This window comes from Podarcis liolepis (assembly GCF_965112155.1).
Source record: "Podarcis liolepis genome assembly, chromosome: Z".
Taxonomy (NCBI): Eukaryota; Metazoa; Chordata; class Lepidosauria; order Squamata; family Lacertidae; genus Podarcis; species Podarcis liolepis.
The window spans coordinates 23,130,426-23,154,388 of NC_139570.1; the positions used below are offsets into that span (position 1 = coordinate 23,130,426).

The 23,963-nt window shown below is 43.3% G+C and overlaps 1 protein-coding gene across 14 annotated transcripts in view; it reads right to left on the bottom strand.

The window, feature by feature from the left end:
- Positions 1 to 704: 704 nt before the first annotated feature.
- TENM1 (teneurin transmembrane protein 1) overlaps positions 705 to 23,963 on the bottom strand; it is a 375,511-nt gene continuing 352,252 nt past the window's right edge. For 10 of the 14 annotated variants that reach the window (XM_083484897.1, XM_083484896.1, XM_083484893.1 and 7 more), the window contains 6 exons: positions 23,100 to 23,396; positions 17,756 to 17,857; positions 14,930 to 15,317; positions 13,070 to 14,290; positions 8,866 to 9,008; positions 705 to 5,959 (listed from right to left, as the gene is read on the bottom strand). In XM_083484897.1, the coding sequence (XP_083341023.1) occupies positions 5,201 to 5,959; positions 8,866 to 9,008; positions 13,070 to 14,290; positions 14,930 to 15,317; positions 17,756 to 17,857; positions 23,100 to 23,396 (2,910 nt within the window). In that variant the 3' untranslated portion in view covers positions 705 to 5,200. The remainder of the gene's footprint in view (positions 5,960 to 8,865; positions 9,009 to 13,069; positions 14,291 to 14,929; positions 15,318 to 17,755; positions 17,858 to 23,099; positions 23,397 to 23,963) is intronic. The other 4 variants (XM_083484888.1, XM_083484887.1, XM_083484886.1 and 1 more) reach the window with 1 other exon arrangement.

Below are 23,963 nucleotides of genomic sequence, written 5' to 3' on the forward strand. Positions count from 1 at the left end.
TTTGTAGGGAGCAGGTTTCTTGTGCTTGGGTGCTAAAGCTACTTTAATTGTGCAACCTGAATTTGCTGGTTGAATGCCACCTGCAAAACAGTGACTGCCTGGAAGCTGCCGCTGCTTTTCAGTGTGAGTTGCCTCCCCCTACTTTTATTTCACTTCCTTTTGTTATGATGTCAGGCATTATGTTATGATGTCCCTACAGCATTTCCAACTCTCTGCCCCACTTCCTATACATTCTGTTGCCCTGAGGCCCTTTGTAGTTTTCCCACAATTGTCACGCCTTTCCAGTATCTTCTGCCCTCTTTGTTTTCCCTGTCTTCTGTTTCACACCCCAGTCCCTATTTCAGTGTATTCCCTCCCCTTCTCTGCAGCCATTCTTCTCTTCAAGATTCCTATTTCTGAGATGGTGTTTCTTCAACTAGTTCTCATCTCACTCTCTTTTGTTCTGCCCACTATGCTCTTCCAGTCCTTAAGATGATGTGAGGACAGACAAAACTGGAGGAATGTGAATATTTCATACCTGAGAACTCCCTACAGCAGATTGAATGTTTGCTAATATTCCAAGGCATCACAATAGTTCAGCCAATAGTAGTCAGAGGCTTTGCCACCACTGCATGAACACAAAATCTCCTAGCACATCCCATTGTAGACTATTTAATTGCTCATTAGAAAGTCATTTGTGAATTTCCCCCCTACTATTTTTAAAAAAAATATATGAGGGTTGGGAGTAGGGAGATAAAATTGGCCAAGTGACTGAATACCTGTCTGATATCCAACTTGCCTTCACTGAAGCATGCTTAAAAGGGCCAGTTGGTCTGATTTTAGCAAGGTTATGCGAGATGGCATAATAACAGAATGTGTTTGTAAGGAGAATGTGGTTTAAAGTAGAATGTAAGTCAGGAGAAGCAACACATTCTGTACATTTTATTCTATGTATATCCTCAACCCATTTCTCCCAGAAATGGCTTGTATGTGCTTTCTGGCAATTGTACTTTCTTTACAAAGGCTGCTCACCACTTGCAGAATGGCAAAATGTCAGTAACTCATCTACATTTCCTTTTGTGCCACATTTTTAGGCACAGGTACAGGCTTTCCAGGTCTGTGTCTGAGCAGGTTTTCTTTTTTTGTCCCACCACTTTCCCATGGAAAACCCATGTTTTACAGCAAAAGGCAGTGAGGTTTTCCACAGATTGCCATTTGCTCCGATCCAGCAGTAAAGTGTGGGTTTTCTGGGGGGAAGCAGTGGGACAAAAAGCAAAACAAAAAACTGCTCAGACACAGAGCTGGAAAGCCTAGAAAGTGCAGACTAAATGTAAGTGTGGATGAGCCTTAAGCCAGAATGATTCTTTGGATCAGGGTTTCCCAAACTTGGGTCTCCATCTGTTTTTGGAGTACAACTCCCATCACCCCTAGCTAATAGGACCAGTGGTCAGAGATGATGGGAATTGTACTCCAAAATCAACATAAGACCCAAGTTTGGGAAACCCCGTTTTAGACTATGCATTATCTAGGCCAGGGATGGGGACCTTTTTCAGTGTAAGGACCTCACTTAATTCTGAGCAACCTTTCAGGGACCATATGTTAATGGTGGGTTAGGCCGGAGGCAAAAAAATAATAATAAATGGACAGGGCAATTAATACAAATTTGTATCTTTGTAGGGCAGTAGTTTCTGCACACTCCTCTCCATCCAGGTGAGAAAGAGACATTATCAGTTTTCAAGGATACATCCCAGCCATGCAAAAACACTCAAGGAGGGTGTGATGTAAGGCTGGTGAGGATGATAACCTGGGGTTATAAGGGTTCAAGGGCTATAAGAGAGATGCTTGGAGGTCTGCATTTGGCCACTTGAGCCTGAGGTTCACCACTGCTGCTCTGCATTCTATACAACTACATCCTTCTTAAGATTTCAAAAAAGCTACAGTCTGGAAGCACCCAAAACATGTTGCTTTAAAGTGAAATCTATTCAGATGTTCTGCACAATCACCATTCATTCCTATGTACAGGATTTGCACAGAAGCTGAGCTTGGAGGGCTGCGTCCTTGACCTCAAAGTGGAAAAATAACAGGTTTTTTTTCCTGAATTTCAGAAGCAAACATGATAAAAACATTTCTATATACCACCATCCTCTGGTGGCATGATTATTTAATTATTATTTTTCTAATCCACATTTTATATCAAACAATACCTATAAACACACCTAGGAAATTCTGTTCATTCATTGGTAAACGCCAAAGAGGAAAAAAAAAGTATTCCATTTCATTTTATGAGCTTTTGGCATAATAACAAAAATGACAACATTCAAGGCAGCATTAAAACCCATCCATGGTTGGTAATATAAAGTGCATTTCCTGCATATAATACAAATATATCTATATGGAACTCAAGGCACACACTAACGTCATACGTATTACATACTAGAAATGCACAATTTCAAGCTAATAACTATTTAAGAAGAGTTTCAAAACATTTTCTTCCCTTCTGGGTATTTTAAAGCATTTTGTTTTAAAAGGTACATCAATTCACGAGCCTCAAATGATAGAACTGCTTAAAACATTGCTAGTGTTGACATCTTAGATCAGTGCTAAAATATATCACCATGAGTGCACTTCTTACATAAAGCCCAGAAATTATTTCTGTGAATTAAAAAGTGCTTGTCCATTTTAGCCTGGTGTGTGGAGGTACTAAAATTCTCCACAATTTCATGGGGAATGACCCCCAGGTCAGAGCTAGCAATACAAGAACAAGGTACAATACTAATTATTTTGTCTGATCTCATTAACTGGATCCAATGGTGTACAGTATTTTATACCATAAAAGAACCTAAAGGAGAGTGAATTTTCCTCTGAGGCACCCTCCCCCTCCCTCTTTCCCTCCCTCCCTCCCAGATCCTACCTCCAGTGGTCAAAGATGAAGAACATCCAGAATCTGGACCACTGACGAGCAACAAGTAGGGAGAACTCAAATGTCAATGTTATTTGGTGGATTTATACCTGATGTTCATAATCAAGCCCATCCCTAACAGCTAGTTGTCACATATACCCAAAATGAACTAGCTTGGGAATATAGGAGCAATGAATATTAGGATATTAACTCTCGTGAACAGGCATTGTGATTAGTACTTGCTTAGTGAGGACAAATTATTAAGCACCTGCTTTCCTTGCTAAAAAAAACACATCCACTCATCTGGGCCCATTTGTATGACCAAGTTGACATTCCTGCGGTTTATTGCTGATTTTTTTGCTTTTGATATTAACTGTGTATTTTACTTCTTTGTGGTTACCTTATGTTTTCTAAACTGCTTTGGGTGGCAGTGAAAGTGGATTCTAAATGCCATCATAAAGAATTAAAGAAATAAAATGAATGAGAAGTTGCAAGAAAAAATGGGCAAATATTGGTGAACTGGTTGAGTTGGACTGTACATCTGAGGGAGCAAGTGCATGGTCACTTCATCATGATGTGCCAGACTCTCCACAGTCAGGCTTTCCCATCTTTCAGCATTCCCATTTGTCATATGAAGAGGCCCTGAAGTCTACACTAAGACTGTCCTTCATTCTTTTATTTCAGAAGAGTGCCAGGGTGGTTGTATTCACTTTGATGAAACTTCTCACTTAAATTGAAAATCACTACTTTCTACCATTGATGCTGATGGGAATTGCTAATGGCCAAGCCTGCAATCCTAAGCATGTCTACTCAGAAGTAAACTCCGCTGAATTCAGTGGCGCTTGCTCCCACCAGGTATGTGTGGTTAGGATTGTAGACCAAATGTCCTTATAATGAATGGCCTAAATCTAAACTTGTGAAAGACACAAAAACATAAGGTCCAGGGTGATAAACCAGCCACCAGTAGGCTGGATGTCACTCAAGGGACTTCTCCATTCAGCTGGAAGGATCCTTTCCTCATCCTCCCCACCCTCAGCACAATTTTTAGCTGGAAAAAGCCTCCTATCGGAGCGAACAGGAAGCATTTTTTCTAGCCTAATTGTGGCCCAGGGAATTGCAAGTGAGAATGGATGCTATGAATGGTATTTCCCTTGCTAAAAGCACCTCTCCCACACTGCTTGAGAACTGGTGTCTGTGGTAGACTTTTCAAGTCCAATTGATGCATGGAAGACCAGGATCTTCATGGAAAATATAGCTACTAGGATGCTGCAGGAGAACAAAATCTCCTCCTCTCCAGCTGCAATCTCCATGAAGATCACCTTCCCCATCTGGCAATTTATCTTGAGGAAAGATAAAATGCTTTATATTCAAGACGAATTGCTGGGGGAGGAGAGAGAGAGAGTCTGCACGTGTGTGTGTGTGTGTGTGTGTGTGTGTGTGTGTGTGTGTGTGCGCGCGCGCTCTGTGTGTGAGAGAGTGAGCTCAGGGTGGCCACACACATTCTTCTTTTGGCTCCTACTTCAAAGCTGGCAAATTTGCAATAGGAATGTTAGATGAAGTGGCATCTCTATCCGTGCTTCACCATTTAGTATCCTCTGAGTTGGCAAGCAAAAGGTCTGTGAACATGACTGTTATCACTGCTGAGATTCCTGAAATCTGGCTTGCCACTTTTTAACTGCCCACAGAGTGAAACAATTTGTCCTATAAGGCAATGACTAACAATGGTTTATCTGCAATTTATTAAGAAGGTCATGGCGTGACAACACCCTACCTCTGAGGTGTGAAGTATAGAGGGCCGGTTTTCTACTTGGCTCAAAGTATTTTGGGGTGTTTCTTATACCCTGGAGTTATGCCTGAAGGCCCCTTAAAAGCATAGCTTGTGAAGACTGCTTGGTGGATGAGTTGTCAGACCAAGGAACAAAGGGTGTTGGCCAGACCACAAACATATTGTATGCAAGTTATTAAAATTAACAAAACTGTGTCCTGAAGAGGGAAAGAGAGAACACACTCAATATTTTGCCCATGTGAACCATTTCCAAATGAAATTCAACACCAAGAACGCCGCTTCCAAATGTTGAAGGCAGCCACCCTAGAACTAACAATCATTGCCATCTCCCAAAGAGTTTTAAACAAACGATATTAAAATACCATCTTCTGTCACATTTAAAGGCAGTTGGATATGTTTTCCCCCTCTATATTTATATATACACAGAGTTCTGATCTAGAAAAACCAATACAATAAACCTTTACTTTAATGTTTTTTTTAAAAACAGGCAGTCTTTGGTGATGCAAAGGCAGAGATCGATGTCTTTTGTTTGTTTGTTACCTCCTGCCTATTTCACTCTGTCTCATAAAGTGAATATTGTTGGCACTGTCAGAAAGTTCTAGATACTGCTCCACAGACAAAACAAAATATCCATCATAGCCCTGTACTTTCCCTGTGCTTAAAAGCTGCTGTTTCTCCCCCTCTGTCCAAGCCCGAATACCTTCTTCACCATCTTGGAGTCGCCTTTGTTCCTTAGTCCAAGCTTGAGCCACAGCTCTCTGCCTGGCAACCTCCAAGACATGGTTCTTCTCTTCTTCCACAGTAGTCCCGTACCGAACATTAAAGCACAGAGAGCCGTGCTGGAGCTGGATATCAGCAAACCGTCTAGTCCTGCCATTGATGATGGAAGTCATTTGTGATACTGTGACGTTGACACCGTTCTCCAAAATCCGACGTCCCCCTGTGTTGCCTATCACTGCAAGGTCTTCTTCCAGAGACCCAAGCTTGATGAAGTAGTGAGTGTCTCGCCCATCTATTGTAAAGTGCAGGTCCTCAAGATAGTGAGCATTGTTGAGGATGGCAGCGATACGGCGGCTGTCTTCATTCGCCACCCCAATCACATCAGCTGTTACCACACCATCCTTGATGGCAAATTTGATACCTTTCCCAAAAACTGAGGGAACTGCAGCAAATCTGGGCAGCTTTGCTTTCTCCACACATCTTCCATTGCTGTATTTGGGGGTCATGGGAAGCTGGTCCAAGGAAATGAAGTTTCTGAGCTGCTTCTGTAGTTCACACTGAATGCCAAGTATAGTCTGGAAAAGAGAAGATGCATGGCATATGAAGGTAAGGTTTTTGGAGTTGTTAGAGAAACATACAATATGTTTCTATTGTAACAACGTAACCTGGTTCACACTTCACTTTAAACTATAGTTATCTAATGGTTAAAGGTTAATGTGCAAGGTACACGTTGCACATGATGGGATGCGGGTGGCGCTGTGGTTTAAACCACAGAGCCTAGGGCTTGCCGATCAGAAGTTCAGCGGTTCGAATCCCCGCGACGGGGTGAGCTCCCATTGCTCAGTCCCTGCTCCTGCCAACTTAGCAGTTCAAAAGCACATCAAAGTGCAAGTAGATAAATAAGTACTGCTCCGGCGGGAAGGTAAACGGCGTTTCCGTGCGCTGCTCTGGTTTGCCAGAAGCGGCTTAGTCATGCTGGCCACATGACCCGGAAGCTGTACGCCGGCTCCCTCGCCAGTAAAGCGAGATGAGCGCCGCAACCCCAAAGTCGCGACTGAACCTAACAGTCAGGGGTCCCTTTACCTTTACAGTGGTACCTCGGGTTAAGAACTTAATTTGTTCTGGAGGTCTGTTCCTAACCTGAAGCACCACTTTAGCTAATGGGGCCTCCTGCTGCTGCTGCGCCGCTGCTGTGCAATTTCTGTTCTCATCCTGAAGCAAAGTTCTTAACCCGAGGTAATATTTCTGGGTTAGTGGAGTCTGTAACCTGAAGCGTATGTAACCCGAGGTACCACTGTACTGGTGCACATGGCTAAAGTTGTGGGTCCTTCACAATCCTCCCTGCCCCTGCTGCCACACTTCCAGGAAGTGTTGCAGAATTCCAGCAATACTTCAGGGTATGCACTTCATGAGAAAATAGCATAATGGGATAAATCAGGGTTTGAAGCTGCACTGTAAGAACAGAGGCAGCTGAGGACTCATCCACATCATTTGTCCTGCACTTTCTAGGCACAGCTTTGTGGTTTAAAATGCTGTGTTCATGTGGTTTCTGTTTACCCCAGTGCTTTCCTTGAGAAACCCACTCTTTAACACTGAACCAGAACAAACCACAATTCAGGTTTTCCGCTGATCAGTGTTTGCTCAGATTCAGAGGTAAATAGTGTGTTTTTGCAGTGAAAACGCCAGAGCAAAACAAAAACATCACACTTTAAAGTGGGGACTTGTGCCTACCAATGCAGCACAAAATGGAATCCGATTCTACTTCTCTTTGCCTCTCAGGTACCCTCTCGTGCATGGGTAGGCAAACTAAGGCCCGGGGGCTGGATCAGGCCCAACCGCCTTCTAAAATCGGCCCGTGGACAGTCTGGGAATCAGCGTGTTTTTACATGAGTAGAATGTGTCCTTTTATACAAAATGCATCTCTGGGTTATTTGTGGGACCTGCCTGGGTTTTTTTTTACATGAGTAGAATGTTTGCTTTTATTTAAAATGCATCTCTGGGTTATTTGTGGGGCATAGGAATTTGTTCACCCCCCCCAAATATAGTCCAGCCCCCCACAAGGTCTGAGGGACAGTGGACCAGCCCCCTGCTGAAAAAGTTTGCTGGCCCCTGCTCTAGTGGTTGTCTTACAAGATCATGATTTGCATGTGGTCATTTACAGATCTCTGCAGCAATACCTTACGTGCAATTGATTTGCACATTTTCAACTATATGTGGTTGAAGATGGGCTGGTTGGAACTGGGTAAGTCAAATGCCAAGCAAGGTGCTCTTTGTGCCAGATCCACTTAGGAGGCACCTGGCATGAGAATAGCTTTGTTGTTGTTGTTATTTGCATTTGTTAGCTGCTTTATCTTGCCCAGGGAAACCCAAAGCAACTTACAACCGAATAACCAAACAGGCACCCACCCACCCCGCTCACAAAGCAACATTGAAAACAAGAGGAAAAAAGAAGAAATGCATGAAAAAATACCCCACCCACTTCTAAAAGGCCACAGGGAGTTAAAGGTCAAAGGCCTGGTTATAGAGTAAAGTTTTTGCCTGGCTCTCCACCTTGCTTGCCAGGCAAGCCCCACTCAGTGCGCCAGCTCTGAACGGTTCTCACGAGATCTTGTGAGGCAGCTGAGTTCCAGCAAGATCAGTTTTCCAGAGCTGGCGTGCTGAGCACCATGCCTTGTTACCCCTCATGAAAAGAGCTTTTAAGCTCTCCACCTTGCTTGGGGGGTGGGAGGGGAAGGGGGGAAGGCCCTCTCAGCATGCTGGCTTTGAGATGCTGCTGCAAGATTTCACAAGACAATCCAAGCCCCCCCCCCCCCCCCAAGATCTGATGAGAGCATTCCAGAGCCTTCTAGAGCTCAAATCAGAATGAATGCTCAATAAACAGTGAAAATCAAATAACATCCATATTATTTTGTGCAAACAAATCAGGATGGATGCTTAATAAAAAAGGCTGTCAGCAGAGGTCCTTGTCTTCTCTTCCCTCTGTATGGAGAATAAAGTGATCCCATAGGTTACAGAACTAGGATATATCTGTTTTAGAGTAAGTGACATAATAAAGTTACTACAGTGGTACCTCGGGTTGCATACGCTTCAGGTTACAGACTCCGCTAACCCAGAAATAGTACCTCGGGTTAAGAACTTTGCTTCAGGATGAGAACAGAAATTGTGCTCCGGCGGCATGGCAGCAGCGGGAGGCCCCATTAGCTAAAGTGGTGCTTCAGGTTAAGAACAGTTTCAGGTTAAGAACGGACCTCTGGAATGAATTAATTATGTAACCAGAGGTACCACTGTATGAGATTGTGGAGCTTAAGGGAGGAAAACGTTTTGCCCCTGATGGTGCCTGGGGCATCTTTGACCATGGGGAGCCTGCACCCCTGCCCTCCAACATAAACACCAAGGGTGGGGTGAGGAAAAAGGAAAATAAAAATGTATCCTGTTTCCCCCCTAGAATTCACATAATGCAGGAATGTGTCTTTTTGCTAACCTTTCCAGGGTCCCACTCTTGGGTCTTTGTTTGAAGCTGTACAAGTTCATATGTTGTCTCCATAGCATCCACTTCTGGCTTTGGGAATCCCGGGAGTACATTGTGAAGCTGAAACCCAAACAACTCAAGCCAACTTCCAATGTCTACAAATAAAACCAAACAGAATACGATTAACATGCTGAAGTCAAGAAGTACTGTATGACAATCATAGAAAAAACAAATAGGGCTGCCATACGCCTGGAATTTCCTGGACACAGCTGAGATTTGGCCCTCATAAACAGCGCCTTACATGTCTGGGGAAATCTGGACGTATGGCAACCCATGTTGGCAGTGTAGATTTGGGTGAATTTCCTTTAAAAAAGCTAAGTTGAGATTTTTGCAACTTTGCTAAACAATTTGGCTACAAAAAAGTTCAACCACTTTTGTGTCCGGATTTTCACTTTCTGAAACCTACAACTATAGAAAAAAGAGATTCAAGTCTTAAAGAATAATATTTCAAGCCTCTTCCTTCTTTGGCTGCTCAGATATGAATCAAAGGGTGCTGTAGACAAGGTGACAGGGTGGAATATTCAGAAGTGTTGCATTTCCCATAGCTGAGTGATATCTGGAATTATATTCCAACTTGTGGCCGTGTACAAATATAAGGTCATATGTGTTTTAAACGCCTGCTGAAAACTTTTCCATTCCACTACGTCTATTCAGGCATATATATATTTCCACAATGGTTAATTGATGTCTGTTTTTAACATTTCTATATGTTTTTACTGTATGGTTTTATGCATTTTTATTTTAAATTTTTTTCTTTATTTTTATGAAATAGCAGTCTATAAATATTTTTTTATAAACGAGCAACCCAAAAAAGAGTAATTTTGAATGGAAAAATAACAGTGGGGAGAAGAGGTGCTTAACCCTTTTCTACATACATGGCTTGCAAGGATAAGCATGTATCTGGAAGCTCGGGGGAGAGGGAGGGAAGCAGCTTGTTAGCAGCAATCTGAAGTGGGAAAATTGGTGGCAAGGAATGGTCAGGCACACTCTTCCACTGCTGATTCTCCACATCAAATCACCTGCTCCTGAAGTTGCTTTCATTTAATTCTTGAAAAGTGGCTGTTGAAAGATGTGTTACATTTTCATGTAACTTTCATGTTAGGTCACATAGAGCTGTACCATGGGAGAAGTGGAGTGACAGGTACAGGATAAAAAATGTAAGCGGCAACCTGCATTTGGTGGAAGCAATTCTGTTTCCATTGCACTGCCCAGCTCTGACCAAAACTACCTTATCTCATCTCCCTGTCTGCTGTTCTGGAATTTTATGTAATTTATTACATAATAATTCTGTTATTCCACACCATTCATTTCAATGAAAATGGGGGCCAGGAATGTAATCGATTACGTATCACTTGCAGATTGAAAACAACAGCAGCAAACAAGGGTGAAACTTGAAAAAAAATATTGTGGGGTCCAGGTAAGCACCACCCTGCATAATCAATTATATGACGTAGTGCATTTGAAAAGGAATGTCCATTAATATTGTGGGGGCCCAGCCCCCTCAAATGTTTACTGTGGGGGGCTAAAGCCCCCATGGCCCCTAGGAGCTGTAAAATATGAATTGTATAAACGGGATTGGTTTCCATTCTGGATGGAAAATACGAATTGTATGAACTGGATTGATTTTTCTGCCTGCTGTAGCAACTGCAATTCCATAAATTTCAAATTGCAATACAGTAAAACCTGATTTAAGAAAGAAAAGAAGCAATATGATCAATATGAGTATTTAATGCACTGGATTTGCCATTTCCCATCCTGATACACAAACCACCTGAATGAAGATTGTGGACCACAGTTTGGGAACCCCTGGCCTTCCCCCAGGTAGGCAATAAAATGGGGAAGAACATGCCTGCATACTGCCTTAAATACCTGGGATATTCAGTGAAATATGACTTTAGTTTGGTATACTGGTTTGCTGTTGATATTTCATTCTGCAACGCTGCATTGCTTTTTTCATTTTTCTGCTCCCCCCTTACCTTCTTTTCCGGTGTCTACATGTTTTTGCATGTAACAAAAATTCAATTAAAAGTTTAATAAAAAAAAAAACCCCTGGAAGGAAAGGTGGTATAAGAAGCTCCATTCCAGCTATGTTAATGATTTCTAGTTTTAAAACTTTTATGCAGTAATTTTTTGTGCTGTAATCTTTTATAGTTTGTGTTGTGTGATTTCAGAGGAAAGCCTTGCTCTTGCCCCCTGCTGTTCATTGTTAAAGGCCTCTGGCTATACAAATTAAATTGACTGATTTCTTAATTCATTTTGTTTCAAAATTAATCAGAGATCCAATGAAACTGTTTACAGAAATTGTCTGAACATATTCACAAGATCCACCGTCATAAAAGCATTGGGGGAGCCTTTTCTAGCCTGAGGGAAGTGTTCCATTCCAGGGACCACGTCAGGCCTGGACAGGGCCAGAGGCAAAAGTGGGCGGAGGTAACATTCACATCAGGTGGCACTGTGGGTTAAACCACAGAGCCTAGGGCTTGCCGATCAGAAGGTCGGCAGTTCGAATCCCCGCGATGGGGTGAGCTCCCGTTGCTCGGTCCCTGCTCCTGCCAACCTAGCAGTTCGAAAACATGTCAAAGTGCAAGTAGATAAATAGGTACCGCTCTGGCAGAAAGGTAAACGGTGTTTCCGTGCGCTGCTCTGGTTTGCCAGAAAGCAGGTTAGTCATGCTGGCCACATGACCCGGAAGCTGTACACTGGCTCCCTCGGCCAATAAAGCGAGATGAGACCACAACCCCAGAGTCGGCCACAACTGGACCTAATGGTCAGGGGTCCCTTTACCTTTTTACACTAAGGTACTTTTCACACACTCTTTCTCTCACACCCCTTTCCTAGCTATATCCAGGCGGACTAGAGACTTTGTAAGAGTTCAAGGACATATTCCAGTCAGGCAAAAATACTTTCATTATTTATTATTTATTTCATAAAATTTAAAGAAAACTGTTTGATTGTAAGAAGCTGTTTACAAAAAAAGACAGCAAAAAATAATAATAATAAATTACAGCCCTACTTTAAAACATGCAAAAGGAAAAACAAACAAACCTAAAACTAAAGCAGATTATAAAATGACCTCAACTTTTGAAGCATCTGGACAGGCTAGCAAGAATGTTTTTAGCAGGCGCCGAAAAGAGTAAAGTGGAGGTGCCTGCTTGGTCTCAAGAGGCAGGGAGTTCCAAAGTACAGGTGGCGCCACACGAAACAACTGAGTTCTTACAAATGCGGAATGAGCATTAAGTGGCACTTGCAGCAGTGCCAATTCCACCAATCCAGGTGGTTGAGTGGATACATTTGGGGTAAAGTGATCTTGTAGGTAAAGTGGTCCCAAGTTGTCATATACTAAAAGTACCGTATTTTTCGCCCCATAGGGTGCACCTAGTTTTTTTTTTGGGGGGGGGGAATAAAGGGAAAAAAATTATTTCCCGCCCAGGCGTGGAGCTGGGGCGGGGGAAGCCCGAGCTTCCCCTGACCCCAGCATCCAGAACAGGCTGCTATCCACAAGCCTAGGGAGCCCGGCGGAAAGTCGCGCTGGTCTCCCCAGGCATGCGGATATCTGCCCAAAGCCCAGGGCGCGCATTGGGATGCAGGTAGCTCTCCGGAAGCCTGGGGAGACCGGTGCGCAGTGGCGTAGCTTGGGGGGGTGCAGGGGGGGGGCCCGGCCGCACCGGGCACAACACCTGGGGGTTAGGGTTAGGGGGCGCAAATCCACGGGTTAGGGGGCGTAAATCCACGGGTTAGGGGGCGCAAATTACTTGCCTTGCCCCGGGTGCTGACACCCCACGCTACGCCACTGCCGGTGCGACTTCCCGCCGGTCTCCCCAGGCTTCCAGAGAGCTGCCCAAAGCCCGGAGAGTGAGAGGGGTCGGTGCGCACTGACCCCTCTCGCTCTCCAGGCTTCAATGAAAGCCTGCATTCGCCCCTACATTTTTAGAGGGGGAAAAGTGCGTCCTATGGGGCGAAAAATACGGTAACACCTTGAACTTCTGTGCATGAAACAGGCTCAGTGGTTTGTGTATTCTGCAGAGAGTTCCAAAGGCCGTACAGAAAGGTTTGGAGGATCCTCTTTAGCTCCTGGGCCTTAGGTTACGCACTCCTGTCATTAAAATTTGAACCAGAAACTACCCTCCCCCACAACCCAATTAAATAAATGCATTACCTGTTGTGTATTTAGCCACATCTTGGATTCTGCCAGCTGGATAATTATTTTCAAATGCATACAGATTAAATGGCTTGGGGTTGTTCTTCAGTTCTTCCCAGATATGGTGGTTTGGTGTTGTCCAGCGCCCAGCAATGACGTCATAATCTCTTTGCCCCAAGTGCACCAGTTTAGTGAGTGAATCATACAACCCTCCATGGAAACCTATAATGAGCTCAAAATCTGAATTTGTGTCCTGATAGATCTCTCCATAAGGGGTGTAAAGAATTTCTTTTATCACTTGACCTCGACTGCTGAAGATAGCTAAAGGTGTGCCAGTGTTGTCACAGGCAACATAATATTCTTCTCCACTGCTTAATTCCATGGCTATTAGGTGACCCTGAAGGTCGTAATACAAGGAAGTTATTTCTGAACTGCTGTGATTGTATAAGTGAGTAACTCTTACTGGATTGGAAAGGTCCGCATAGAAGAATTGGAGGTGTTGTCCTGAACTTGATTTGCTGGCCACCCTTCGCCCCAGCCCATCGTAGCAATACTGGATTGTCCACCCAGAAACCCTGTTGTAGGCTCTGTTCAGAAAGCCATTAGAGGTGTACTCAAAGATGTCATTTCCTCTTTGTTTGAGGAAACCATCCTCGTCCATTTTGTACTGAATGTCCCCCAGCCTTGTGATACGATCTCTGAGATCGTACCTCAGAGGAGTAAGCCGAGCGCTGTTTCCGTGGCTAAGTAAATTGATATTTCCATTGAGGTCATAGCTGTAACGCCACTGGGTTTTGTCATTCACAGACACAGTTTGAAGTTGGCTATCAGCATCATATTCATAAGAGTATCTTGTTATGTTTGCATCGACTCCAACTCGGATGTCGCAAATCACCATGCGGCCCATGTTGTCATATTGAACGGTCATCCAGTAGGCAATGGATTTAAGGATTTCGTATTGCACTTCAATCACTTGGCCATTGGCACTAAAAAATTTGGTATGCTTCATAGCAGTGGTAGTTATAACTTGGTTTAAGTCGTAATTGATTACGCTGAACTTTCCGAATTGTTCAGTTTTACCAGACACATCAACGTAGCGATACAGATCAATAGGGAGAGGGGTTTCATTTATCATGGCCTGCATGCTGGTTACCCTAAAGTTGTTGTAGCTGTAGTCAAATCTGGCGTTCACAAGACCTTCTTCACTAAATCTGAATATCTGGCGGCCAATAAGTGGACCTACATATAAAACATTGGGCAATTGTTTAAGGAGAAGGAAAACAGCACAAAAGTAAATAATAGTAATAATGATGTAATAATAAAACAAGACTGCCTGAAGGACTAGCTATACTGGGGCCATCAATATGATGTCCACAAGCCCCAGTGTGGTTGCCAGTACCTCCTATGGCACCTCAGTCAATATCCTGTCAAAAATCTACCACTGGTGAGAGGCCAGCTCTTTCTGCTCAGTTCTTATTTATGCTGGCTTGGCCTTTTCTACAATGAACTACCCCCTCCCTCTTAATATACCCACATTCCACTGGAATGCAGGGCTGGATATCCACCCTCCAATCTATTAACAGAGGCAAAAGCAGCTTCTCTCTGTCACTAAACATGGTGGTGACTGCTGTAGGTTCCTTTTCCCCATGATGGAGTGGTTGCTACCATTTTGTGGTCCCATTTTTTTCCCTTCTCTTTCAGTTGTGGCAGCCATTATGCCATGCTCCCATACTAGGTGGGCTAAAGGTCACCGTAATATTTTTTTAAAAAAAACACCTTATGGTATTGCGTTTTTAACTGTGCAGTGAAATGACTAATATATACCACAAATATATGACACAAGCACAGCCCAAATAATAATATACAGTTTCAGCCTACCTGTTTGCCTGTATCTGATGGTGCAAATAAATCCATCATGCATCAAGTGTATTGTTTTAATAACGCCTGATGACTCTTCATAAGTAAAGGAGACTTGTGTGGTGTCATAAAGAATCTCTGACAGTCTGGACTGCTTGGTGTATTTGTAAAGAACCCTGCGCCCTGTACCCGGGTAGAGGGTCTGCAGAAGTCGTCCGTCTCTGGTGAAGTCCTGGATGAAAGATGCACTGCTGTCTGGTGGGGAATAGAGATTGCGGAAGTATCCAACAGACAGCATTGTCTGAAAGCTGTGGCGTACCATACTTGGCATGGTGACAGATAGTAGGTAGTCTGACTGGTCATACTCAAAGATGTAACGACGCTGACTATGCAGGAGAAGCATCACAGACTGAAAGAAAAAACACAGAAACAACAAGCACAATGACTTGCAAGCAATGGTGGCAAATCTGTTGATTTTGGTCACTCTCAGTCTCCCATTTTTCTGATATTGGGCTCAGTTCTCCAAAAAAATTCTCTCTCTCTTTCTCTCGCAGACACACACACACACACACACACACACACACAAAGTCGTAATGAAAATTTGTCAGCGTTTTAGTGCAAGTATCTCCTAATACACACCTTTTTTGAAGGGCTATTTCTCCCAATATAATGTATTTTTGTATGTCATTTTCACAAATATATATATTTACCACAGTCTATGCATTTTTGTATGCATTACTCGGCTGTAGAAGGTGCATTGCAAAATTCAGAGAAGTATGAACTTTGAAGGCTGGTTGTGCTTTGGCTTGTGAATGTGGAGAAGTGTAAATTAGGGAGATTCACTGTTAAATGTGAACGGAATCAAATTTTTCACCTAACCCTACTTGCAAACGAGTTATAACTTTTTAAAAAATCTAATTAAGGAATCCCATGACTAGTTACGTGTACCAATGAAAGCAACATAAAACCACTCAGGTTTCAGAAAGTCATCAAAAGGTGAGTTTGTATCATGAGCACAGAGCAGCAAAATAGGTATTGATCCTCCCCTTCATTTCATTTGAACAAGCTCTAGTGGCTTCTTGATCCTGTAAGACACTGAGCATTCCTAATTCATTCCCTTTCCAAGTAAAACTGGCTGGTTTAAGAGGCTTCAAAGTGAGTCTTAGTACACCACTGCTGCAGCATCTGTCAATGAATCGGGTGCATCAGGAATGTTCAAGCGGTGCATGTGGGGAAAGCTTTTGCTAACACTATCCATGGAGCTTGCTTTTCAGACATTGAGGCAGATGGTGGTGTGTATCAATGGTGTTGTATCCCGTCTCTCTGAAATGTCTGAAGCTGCTCCCAGAGACAGACTAAACTATAGGCCCGTTTTCGGCTCACAAATGTTTACATGTTTGCTCCTTTTGCTGCACAGACCAAACAAGCAACAAAAGATGACATTGGTTCCCAACCTGGGGCCTGTGAAGGCCTTCCCTGGTGCCTTCCCATCCCTTTTGTTTAAAGTAAGTCTCTAGCCCTTGTAGAAAGTTATGAAACAAACAGTGCCAGCAAAAGGCAACATTCACAGCATACATTTAAAGCATACATTTAAAACAGTACGGTACCACTCTAAACAGCCATGGCTTCCCACAAAGATTTCTGGGAGCTGTAGTTTGTTAAAGATGCTGATAATTCTTAGGGGGCCCCTATTGCCCTCCCAGAGCTACAATTCCTATATTCCCCATGAAGGATTGGCTTTTAAACTGCTCTGGGAATTGTAAGACTGTGAAAGGAACTGGAGTCTCCTAATAACTCACAGCACCCTTAACAAAATATAACTTCCAGAATTATTTGGAATGGAGCGATGATTGCTTGAAGTGGTGCTCTCTCCAATCCAGACCAAAATATCTAGAGTTGAAGCTCTAGGGCTGGCTGAAGGCAAGGTGTTGCTGCTGCCACCCTACACGTCAGTTGTTGGGCAGGGAGGTTGAGCAGCCTAAATGAAGCCCCGTTGTGCCTCAGGTCTCTTTGGGGCTTCCTCAGCCATCATTGACATCCTCTTTGGGCTCTGGGGAGGATCTCCTCGCGAGCCACAAGAACTCTCCAGTTCTTTCCTGCCATTTCCTGGTATGATTCTATTTATTTATTTCCCAGAGTCGCATATATACACATGGTTGCACGTGAGTAGAACACACGTACTGTAAGCATGTGGGTGGGTGTGCCTGTAATTGAGAGGCCTCTGATGAGATGTCCTGACATATTGTAATTCTCTTCAAACAAGAAAGGAGTAGTAGATAAGGGTGATGGCACTGGAGGTTTAGGCAGTGTTTGCCCGGTGTAGATTTTCCAGTGCAGATTACACTCCTCCCTGGAGCTGCTATTAGCTGAGGAGAGGAAATATGTGGATCCCTTTATAGTACCTGTATGCTTACCACTCTACAACTAATAGCAGCTCCAGTCTGTGTGCCTAGACTTAATCCTCTTCTTTTGGCTCATCCAAACCTCATGTGGATGTTTATAGGGCGGCAGTGGTGGTGGGGAGATTTCAGGAGATCATAGATCTCTCATTATAACAATTAGCTTGTCCCTGTTAAGTCCCTTCCAGGCACTGGAGGGAGTTGGGATGACTGAATTGAGCCTTCCTGTCCACATTCCTGAAACACACACAAATATATGAACAATTGTTAGAAAACTTAATGGGACTTCTCTCAGGACTGTCTTTTCAGCTCAACAAAATGCACGCAAACGTACTGAGACAGAATACAGATAGAATACAAGTTGGCTCAAGTCAGACACCATCCCAAACCATAGTTTGTACCAACTATAGTTTGGAACCCAAACCATGGTTTGAGTTTTCAAACATACCACAGGCAGACCCTGGTTTAGGGCTGCTTGTCTGCCTTCTTTTTTCATCCTCTCAGCACTCAGCTTCATAAGTTTACTCCCGTCTCTGTTGTGCAGCAGTCTCTGGAGGTAGAGGTGACCATTAACTACAGTTAGTTAATTCAGACATCGTCTCATATCATAGTCAGCACAAACCATGGTATTTACCTATGCCAAACCATTGTTTCTAATTCTGTCTTTTCCAGCCAGTCACAAACCATGGCTCTCAGTTTTGGAAATCACACCAAACCATAGTTTTACTTTATCCACATTTAGATGTGATGTCCGAACTGAGCCTATAGGTAGCTTTGGATGTGGTGGGATCTCTTTATCAAGACTTATTTTTACCAGGAAAGGGAATACAGAATCTACTCAGGTGCTTACATATTTTAAAAGGGGTTCTGGAAATCCATGTTTAAGAGAAGGATATGTTCACATATGTATTTTTTTGTTTGTTTGATAATTATTAAATGCAAAGCAGACATTTGGAAATATTTTTTATAGTGAATGCTTTAAAAAAAAAATCTGTTTCAGGAAGGAAGATTGTTAAGAACCTTTTAAATAAGATTGGGTTTATTATCATTGGAATTGTGTAAATATGAGGAGTTCATATCTGAAATGTGTATTAGGCTTAGGGATCCACAAATTCACACACCAGCTTACCATTAGGTAAGTGCCTCTACCCCTTAGTGAACAGGACCCCGGGCACCAACCAGTTTTATAATAAGGAGTTTTTAAGAAGTGAGTAGGAATACCCTCTGAGTAGCACAAGAAAGGCTCTTATTTTGTACTTTCTACATGTCACTGCATTGTCCTGTCCCCTGCAGCCCTCTTTGTATGCCAGAGGACCCAAGTGAGGGGAGGTCATTGGTAGTGGCCACAAATAATAGATGGCCAATAAGCCAAACACTTTTTGATCCATGATTAATTTTATAAGGATTCTATCTCCCTTGCCCTTAAAAACAGATTGTACAGCCTGAAATAAGTTGTCTAAGTAAATCTTTATTGCATCACTGCTTGATGCTATTTGTAATTTTGTTTTTGGTTGCTACAGCTATTTGCTTTCATGTACAGGCAGAGAAATTTTAGGTGTTTCCAGCTGATGTGCGATTGCCAACATGCGGGTCCTTTTGGACCCGGAAGAAGGAAGAACAGATACGTCACAGGGCGGAGCAGGCTTATATATGCTCCGCCAACACGTGAGGGGGCAGGCAGGAACAAAACCCCCACACAAAATGTTTGACACCTGTATTAACGTGTGTATTTTTAAAATTCTGGATATGGAAATTGACAGGTCATTTGCACAGCAGTATTTGGTGGTATACCTGTGCATATTGCTCTGGGAAGGTGACCAAAAATCCCTCTCTCTTTCCCACTTTTTAGCAAGCTAGTAGCCATGCCAGTGTTTGTCTCATAAATTTCATTATTCGCTTACTTCATGTGTAAAGTGAGTACAAGCTTTCTCCAACACTGTGATTAAACCATTGGGTTGGGAGGGGGAGAACACGATGAAGCAACACTCATGAGCTCAGAAGAACATTGGGGTGGATCCAAAACCACCCTTTCATATGCAGAACATTCTCGCTTTGTGCTAGAGCACCAAGGGCAACAAGTTGTACTAAAAAAGGATCCCCCTTCCCTTGCACAAGGGAAGTGTGAAAACGACTGAGCTACCTGTTAAACCGCTTCACAAACTCTTGCAGAAAAATGCCAGCAGCTATTTTCTTTCTGCTCTTTGGCTCTTTAGAGCCAACCCCCAATGCATTGAAAAAGCCTAAAAATGAAGATGATGTGTATTGCGAAAAGAACTAAAGGGTTTGTAGCATCTTAAAGGCTAATTTATTATAGCATACACGTTCCTGGACTACAGCCTACTTCATCAGATACATAAAGTGTCATCTTGCCAGCAGGTGTATTGTGATGCTTTCCTTTGTAGAATACAGTACCACTCCAGCAAGGAAGATGCATAAATGGAAGTGGGGAGGATATATTTTGCTAACGCTCCCTTTCTTCTGAAGCCTCTTGTGCCTGTGAAAGTTGGGTCCATGCAGTGCTCCCCCCCTTTTTAAAGAAAAAATGTGCTGGTACTCACCATGATCTTGTTACAGTAAGCGCCACAATTTCAACATTTTTTTTAGGGGGGGGAGGTGCTGGTACTGTGTACCCTTGAGTACCTCCAGAAAAAAAGCACTGTCTCCATGGGTTGGGGAGCCTTTTGGTGCTAGAGGTGGTATGGGGTTGCTGAAAATTCACATACCCCTGCTTTCTTTTCCTTTTGCAGAAATGTATTTTTGTTGTTGAAATCTCACCATGTCAATCTTCTGGGATGTGTTAACAAGCATGTCCCCCCCCCCCCGTCCCTTAAGAGGCAGCTTGACATATTGAAAAGTTAATGCTCACAAAGCCACCTTAAGAATTGTAAAACTGAGCATTAACACTTGGAATGTGGAATGTAACCCACCCCACCCCACCCCGAGTTTAAAGTGCATGCTGTAGAGATGACTTGGATAACACAGATACGGAGATGAAATGCCACATTTCATCTTTGCATCACTCATAACTATGTCACCCAAGGCCCATTTAAACCCAATAGGCAACTCTTTCAGTGGCTCTGTGTCATTAGCTGTTAGCAGACATTTAGGCCTTTCTGCTCATTAGTGGTTTCCTGACCTTAGCAGGAAACATCTCCATTTCACTTGTATTCCTAAGTTCAAACCATCTCTAAACCTGAGAGCTCCACGTTAATATAGAAAGGAACATAGAAAGCTGCCTTTTACCTGGGCAGACTGTTTCTCCATCTGGCCCAGTAATGCCTACTCTATAATGGATAGAGGCTTTCTGAGAGAGAAGAGTCTTTCCCATCCTTTGTTACCCAATCCTTTTAATTGGAGATCTCAGGGAATGAATCTGGGACCTTCTGCCCACAAAAGCTCATGCTCCATCACTGTTGTTACAACCCCTCTCCAAGACAGTATGGGGTAGTGGTTAGTGTGTTGGAATAACACACAGAGGACTCTGGTTCTTGTCCTCACTTAGCTGCAAAGCTCACCGGGTGACCTTGGGCTAGTCGCTGGCTCTCACCCTACTGTACCTCTCTGGTTGTGAGGATAAAATAGAAAGAGGAAGACAACCACATATGCCACCTTGTGCTCCCCTCGAGGAAATGTAAACAAAGAAACAAACAAACAAATGTAAGTAATAGTAATTCCTTGTTCCCAGAGGAGGCAATGATAACCACTAATGTAGAGAGCTTTGATTTGAAAGAGAATTAAGACAAATGCACGGAGGAGAGGGTTGCTAGCCATAATATACTCTGACAACACACTGTGAGAACAGGATGCTGGACTACATGGGCCATTGGCCTGATCCAGCAGGGCCTTCTTATGTTCTTATGTCTAATAATGAGGATGATGAGGATGTTTGAGTTGTGTAAGAGCCAATGAGATTCCACATATTCTGTTTGGGCCCCTCAGTTTGGGCTAGAGATGGACAGTTGCCGTATTTTTTGCCCTATAAGACGCACTTTTTCCCCTCCAAAAATGAAGGGGAAACGTGTGTGCGTCTTATGGGGCGAATGCAGACTCCTTGGCTTCAGCGATAGCAACGCAAAGCCTCCAAAGCCTGCGCTCTGGAGGCTTCGCGTTGCTTCCGCTGAAGCCAGGAGAGTCTGCTCTTTGAGGCTGGCGGTGGGGGAAAGCAGCGCTTCCCCCATCGCCATCCCCAGAGGATGGGGGGCAGCGGGAAGGCGCGCGATGCCTTGCCGCTACTCTCCAACCCGGGTTCGAGGCTGGCAGTGGGGAAAGCAGCGCTTCCCCCATCGCCAGCCCCAGAGGATGGGGGGCAGCGGGAAGGCGCGCGATGCCTTGCCGCTACTCTCCAACCTGGGTTCGAGGCTGGCAGTGGGGAAAGCAGCGCTTCCCCCTTCACCAGCCCCAGAGGATGGGGGGCAGCAGGAAGGTGCGCGACACCTTCCCGCTACTCTCCAACCCTCCTTTGGGCTTTTGCGGGAGATGGGGTCCCTTCTCCCTCCTGGTCGAAAAGTCCGCAGGAGTCACACGGGGCTCCTGTGGGCTTTTGCAAGAGGTGGGGGAATTCTGCCACCTCCTGCAAAAGCAGGGAGAAGGTCTTGGAGGAGCGCACAGGCAGCCTGTCCACTGCTCCCAGAGCTGCGGGGGGGAAATCATATTTTTTTCCTTGATTTCCCCCCCTGAAAACTAGGTGTGTCCTATGGGCCGGTGCGTCCTATAGGGCGAAAAATATGGTACATGCTAGTCTCACATGTGTTCATTCAAAGGTCCACCCCATCCCATCCAATCTATGCACCAATTTGCTAATTTTTAGATTAAAAATTTCCCCTGAAAAACTGCATGCACTGTAATGCATTGTTTTATCTCAGTGTGTATGCATTTCTAAAGTATCTTATTCTAAAACACACGCATTACTGTGTTTGTATAAGATTTATCAGTTGACAACTGTTTTGCAAGAACTGGAGAAATGTGAAATCTCAAAGATATTTAATGTCGTGAGCAGCTCTATAAGTCTGAAAGATCAATTCCCACTGGATTTCATAGAAATTGAATTCCTCAATTATTGCTAATTTAGATCCTTCATCTAAAATAAAAATTATTTAGTCTAGAATAAGGATGGGGAAGCTGTGGCCCTCCAGGTGTTGCTGGACTACAACCTCCATCATCTTTGAGCATTGGCAATGCTGGCTGGGAGTTGGAGTCCAACAATATCTGGAAGACACCAGATTCCCCATCTCTGGGTTGCATCAGTGTTCAATGCTCTCTCTGATGAAATATGAGAGGCCCTATATTTGTACAGACATTCTGCTGGATATTGAAGGCACACCTGTTTAGACCTCCTGATCTGATAGTTTTAATTGCTGTTTTAATTGTTTTGCTGTTTTAATGGGCTTGTTTTATCGTGCATTTTTATTTATGGATGTATTTGCTTTGATGAGATTGTTTTGGGTGTATCTTAACATGTGTGTATATATATTTATTTTTGGTTTTACACTTTAAAGCACTGTTTCCCAAACTTGGGACTCCAGATGTTTTTGGACTACAATTCCCATCATCCCTTGCTAGCAAGACCAGTGGTATGGGATGATGGGAACTGTAGTCTGAAATCAGCTGGAGACCCAGGTTTGGGAAACAGTGCTTTAAACAGTCCAGAAGCCATTTTTGCAAGTAATTATTATTAACAATAATCTAATTAAATCCAATTATTTTCTCCCCAGTGGGGGCTTCTCTGAGTTTCTAAATGTGGATAATCAAATTTACACTGCAATCTTCACAAACCATTTACAAAAATGAATCACCTTTTCTAGGTATGTGTAGCTCCATATTTTTCCATCTGCCCATGTTCTGGAAATGATCTTCCCACCTGGATCGTACTCCATCTTTTCGGTCCATGTCCCTCTTTGGATAAAAGTCACTAATCCAGAATGTGAGTAAGTGATGTTGACTTCATTGTATTTGTTGAGGGGAGACCAAAGGATTGGGCGGCCTGCTTGGTCGTAGAGAATCCGAAGAGTGAACTTCCGATGGTCGTCATAGATCTTCCCTGTTCTTGTGATGTGGTCAAAATCAATTGAGAGCAGGTTTCTGTTGTGGGCCTAATTTATAAAGCAAGAACAGCATCACAAATTCAACTGAAGCAATTCTGTAGATGAAGATATGCATTTTATTTATTTTGCATTTTTTTAAACCATGCCTTCATTCAAAATAAGGACCCCAAGAAGGCAGACCTCAAGATCAAATATAACACACACACACACACACACACACACACACACAAAACAAATAGTTAAACCAACATAATAAAATATGATAAATGAATTATCTAACCACTTAAAATATTACAATCAATTTGAAAACTCTGGGCAAAGAAAAACATGTTATTCCAGAACCAAAAGCAATATAATAGTAGCACCAGTCTTACTTCCTCCAGGAGGGTGTATCAAAGCTGGGCTGCCACCAAAAAGCCCCTCTTCACTATCAACACACACACATATTTGAAAGAACATTAAGTGGTGTAGAGCATTAAAACAATAAACAATATCATTAAAACAAAAATAAAACACAAAACTAGTAAAATGGTAATAGAAAAGCAGATAAAAAGAAATAGAGGAATTCTGGGAATTGAAGCCAATAAAATAGGGGCAAATCTTGAATCCTGTGCT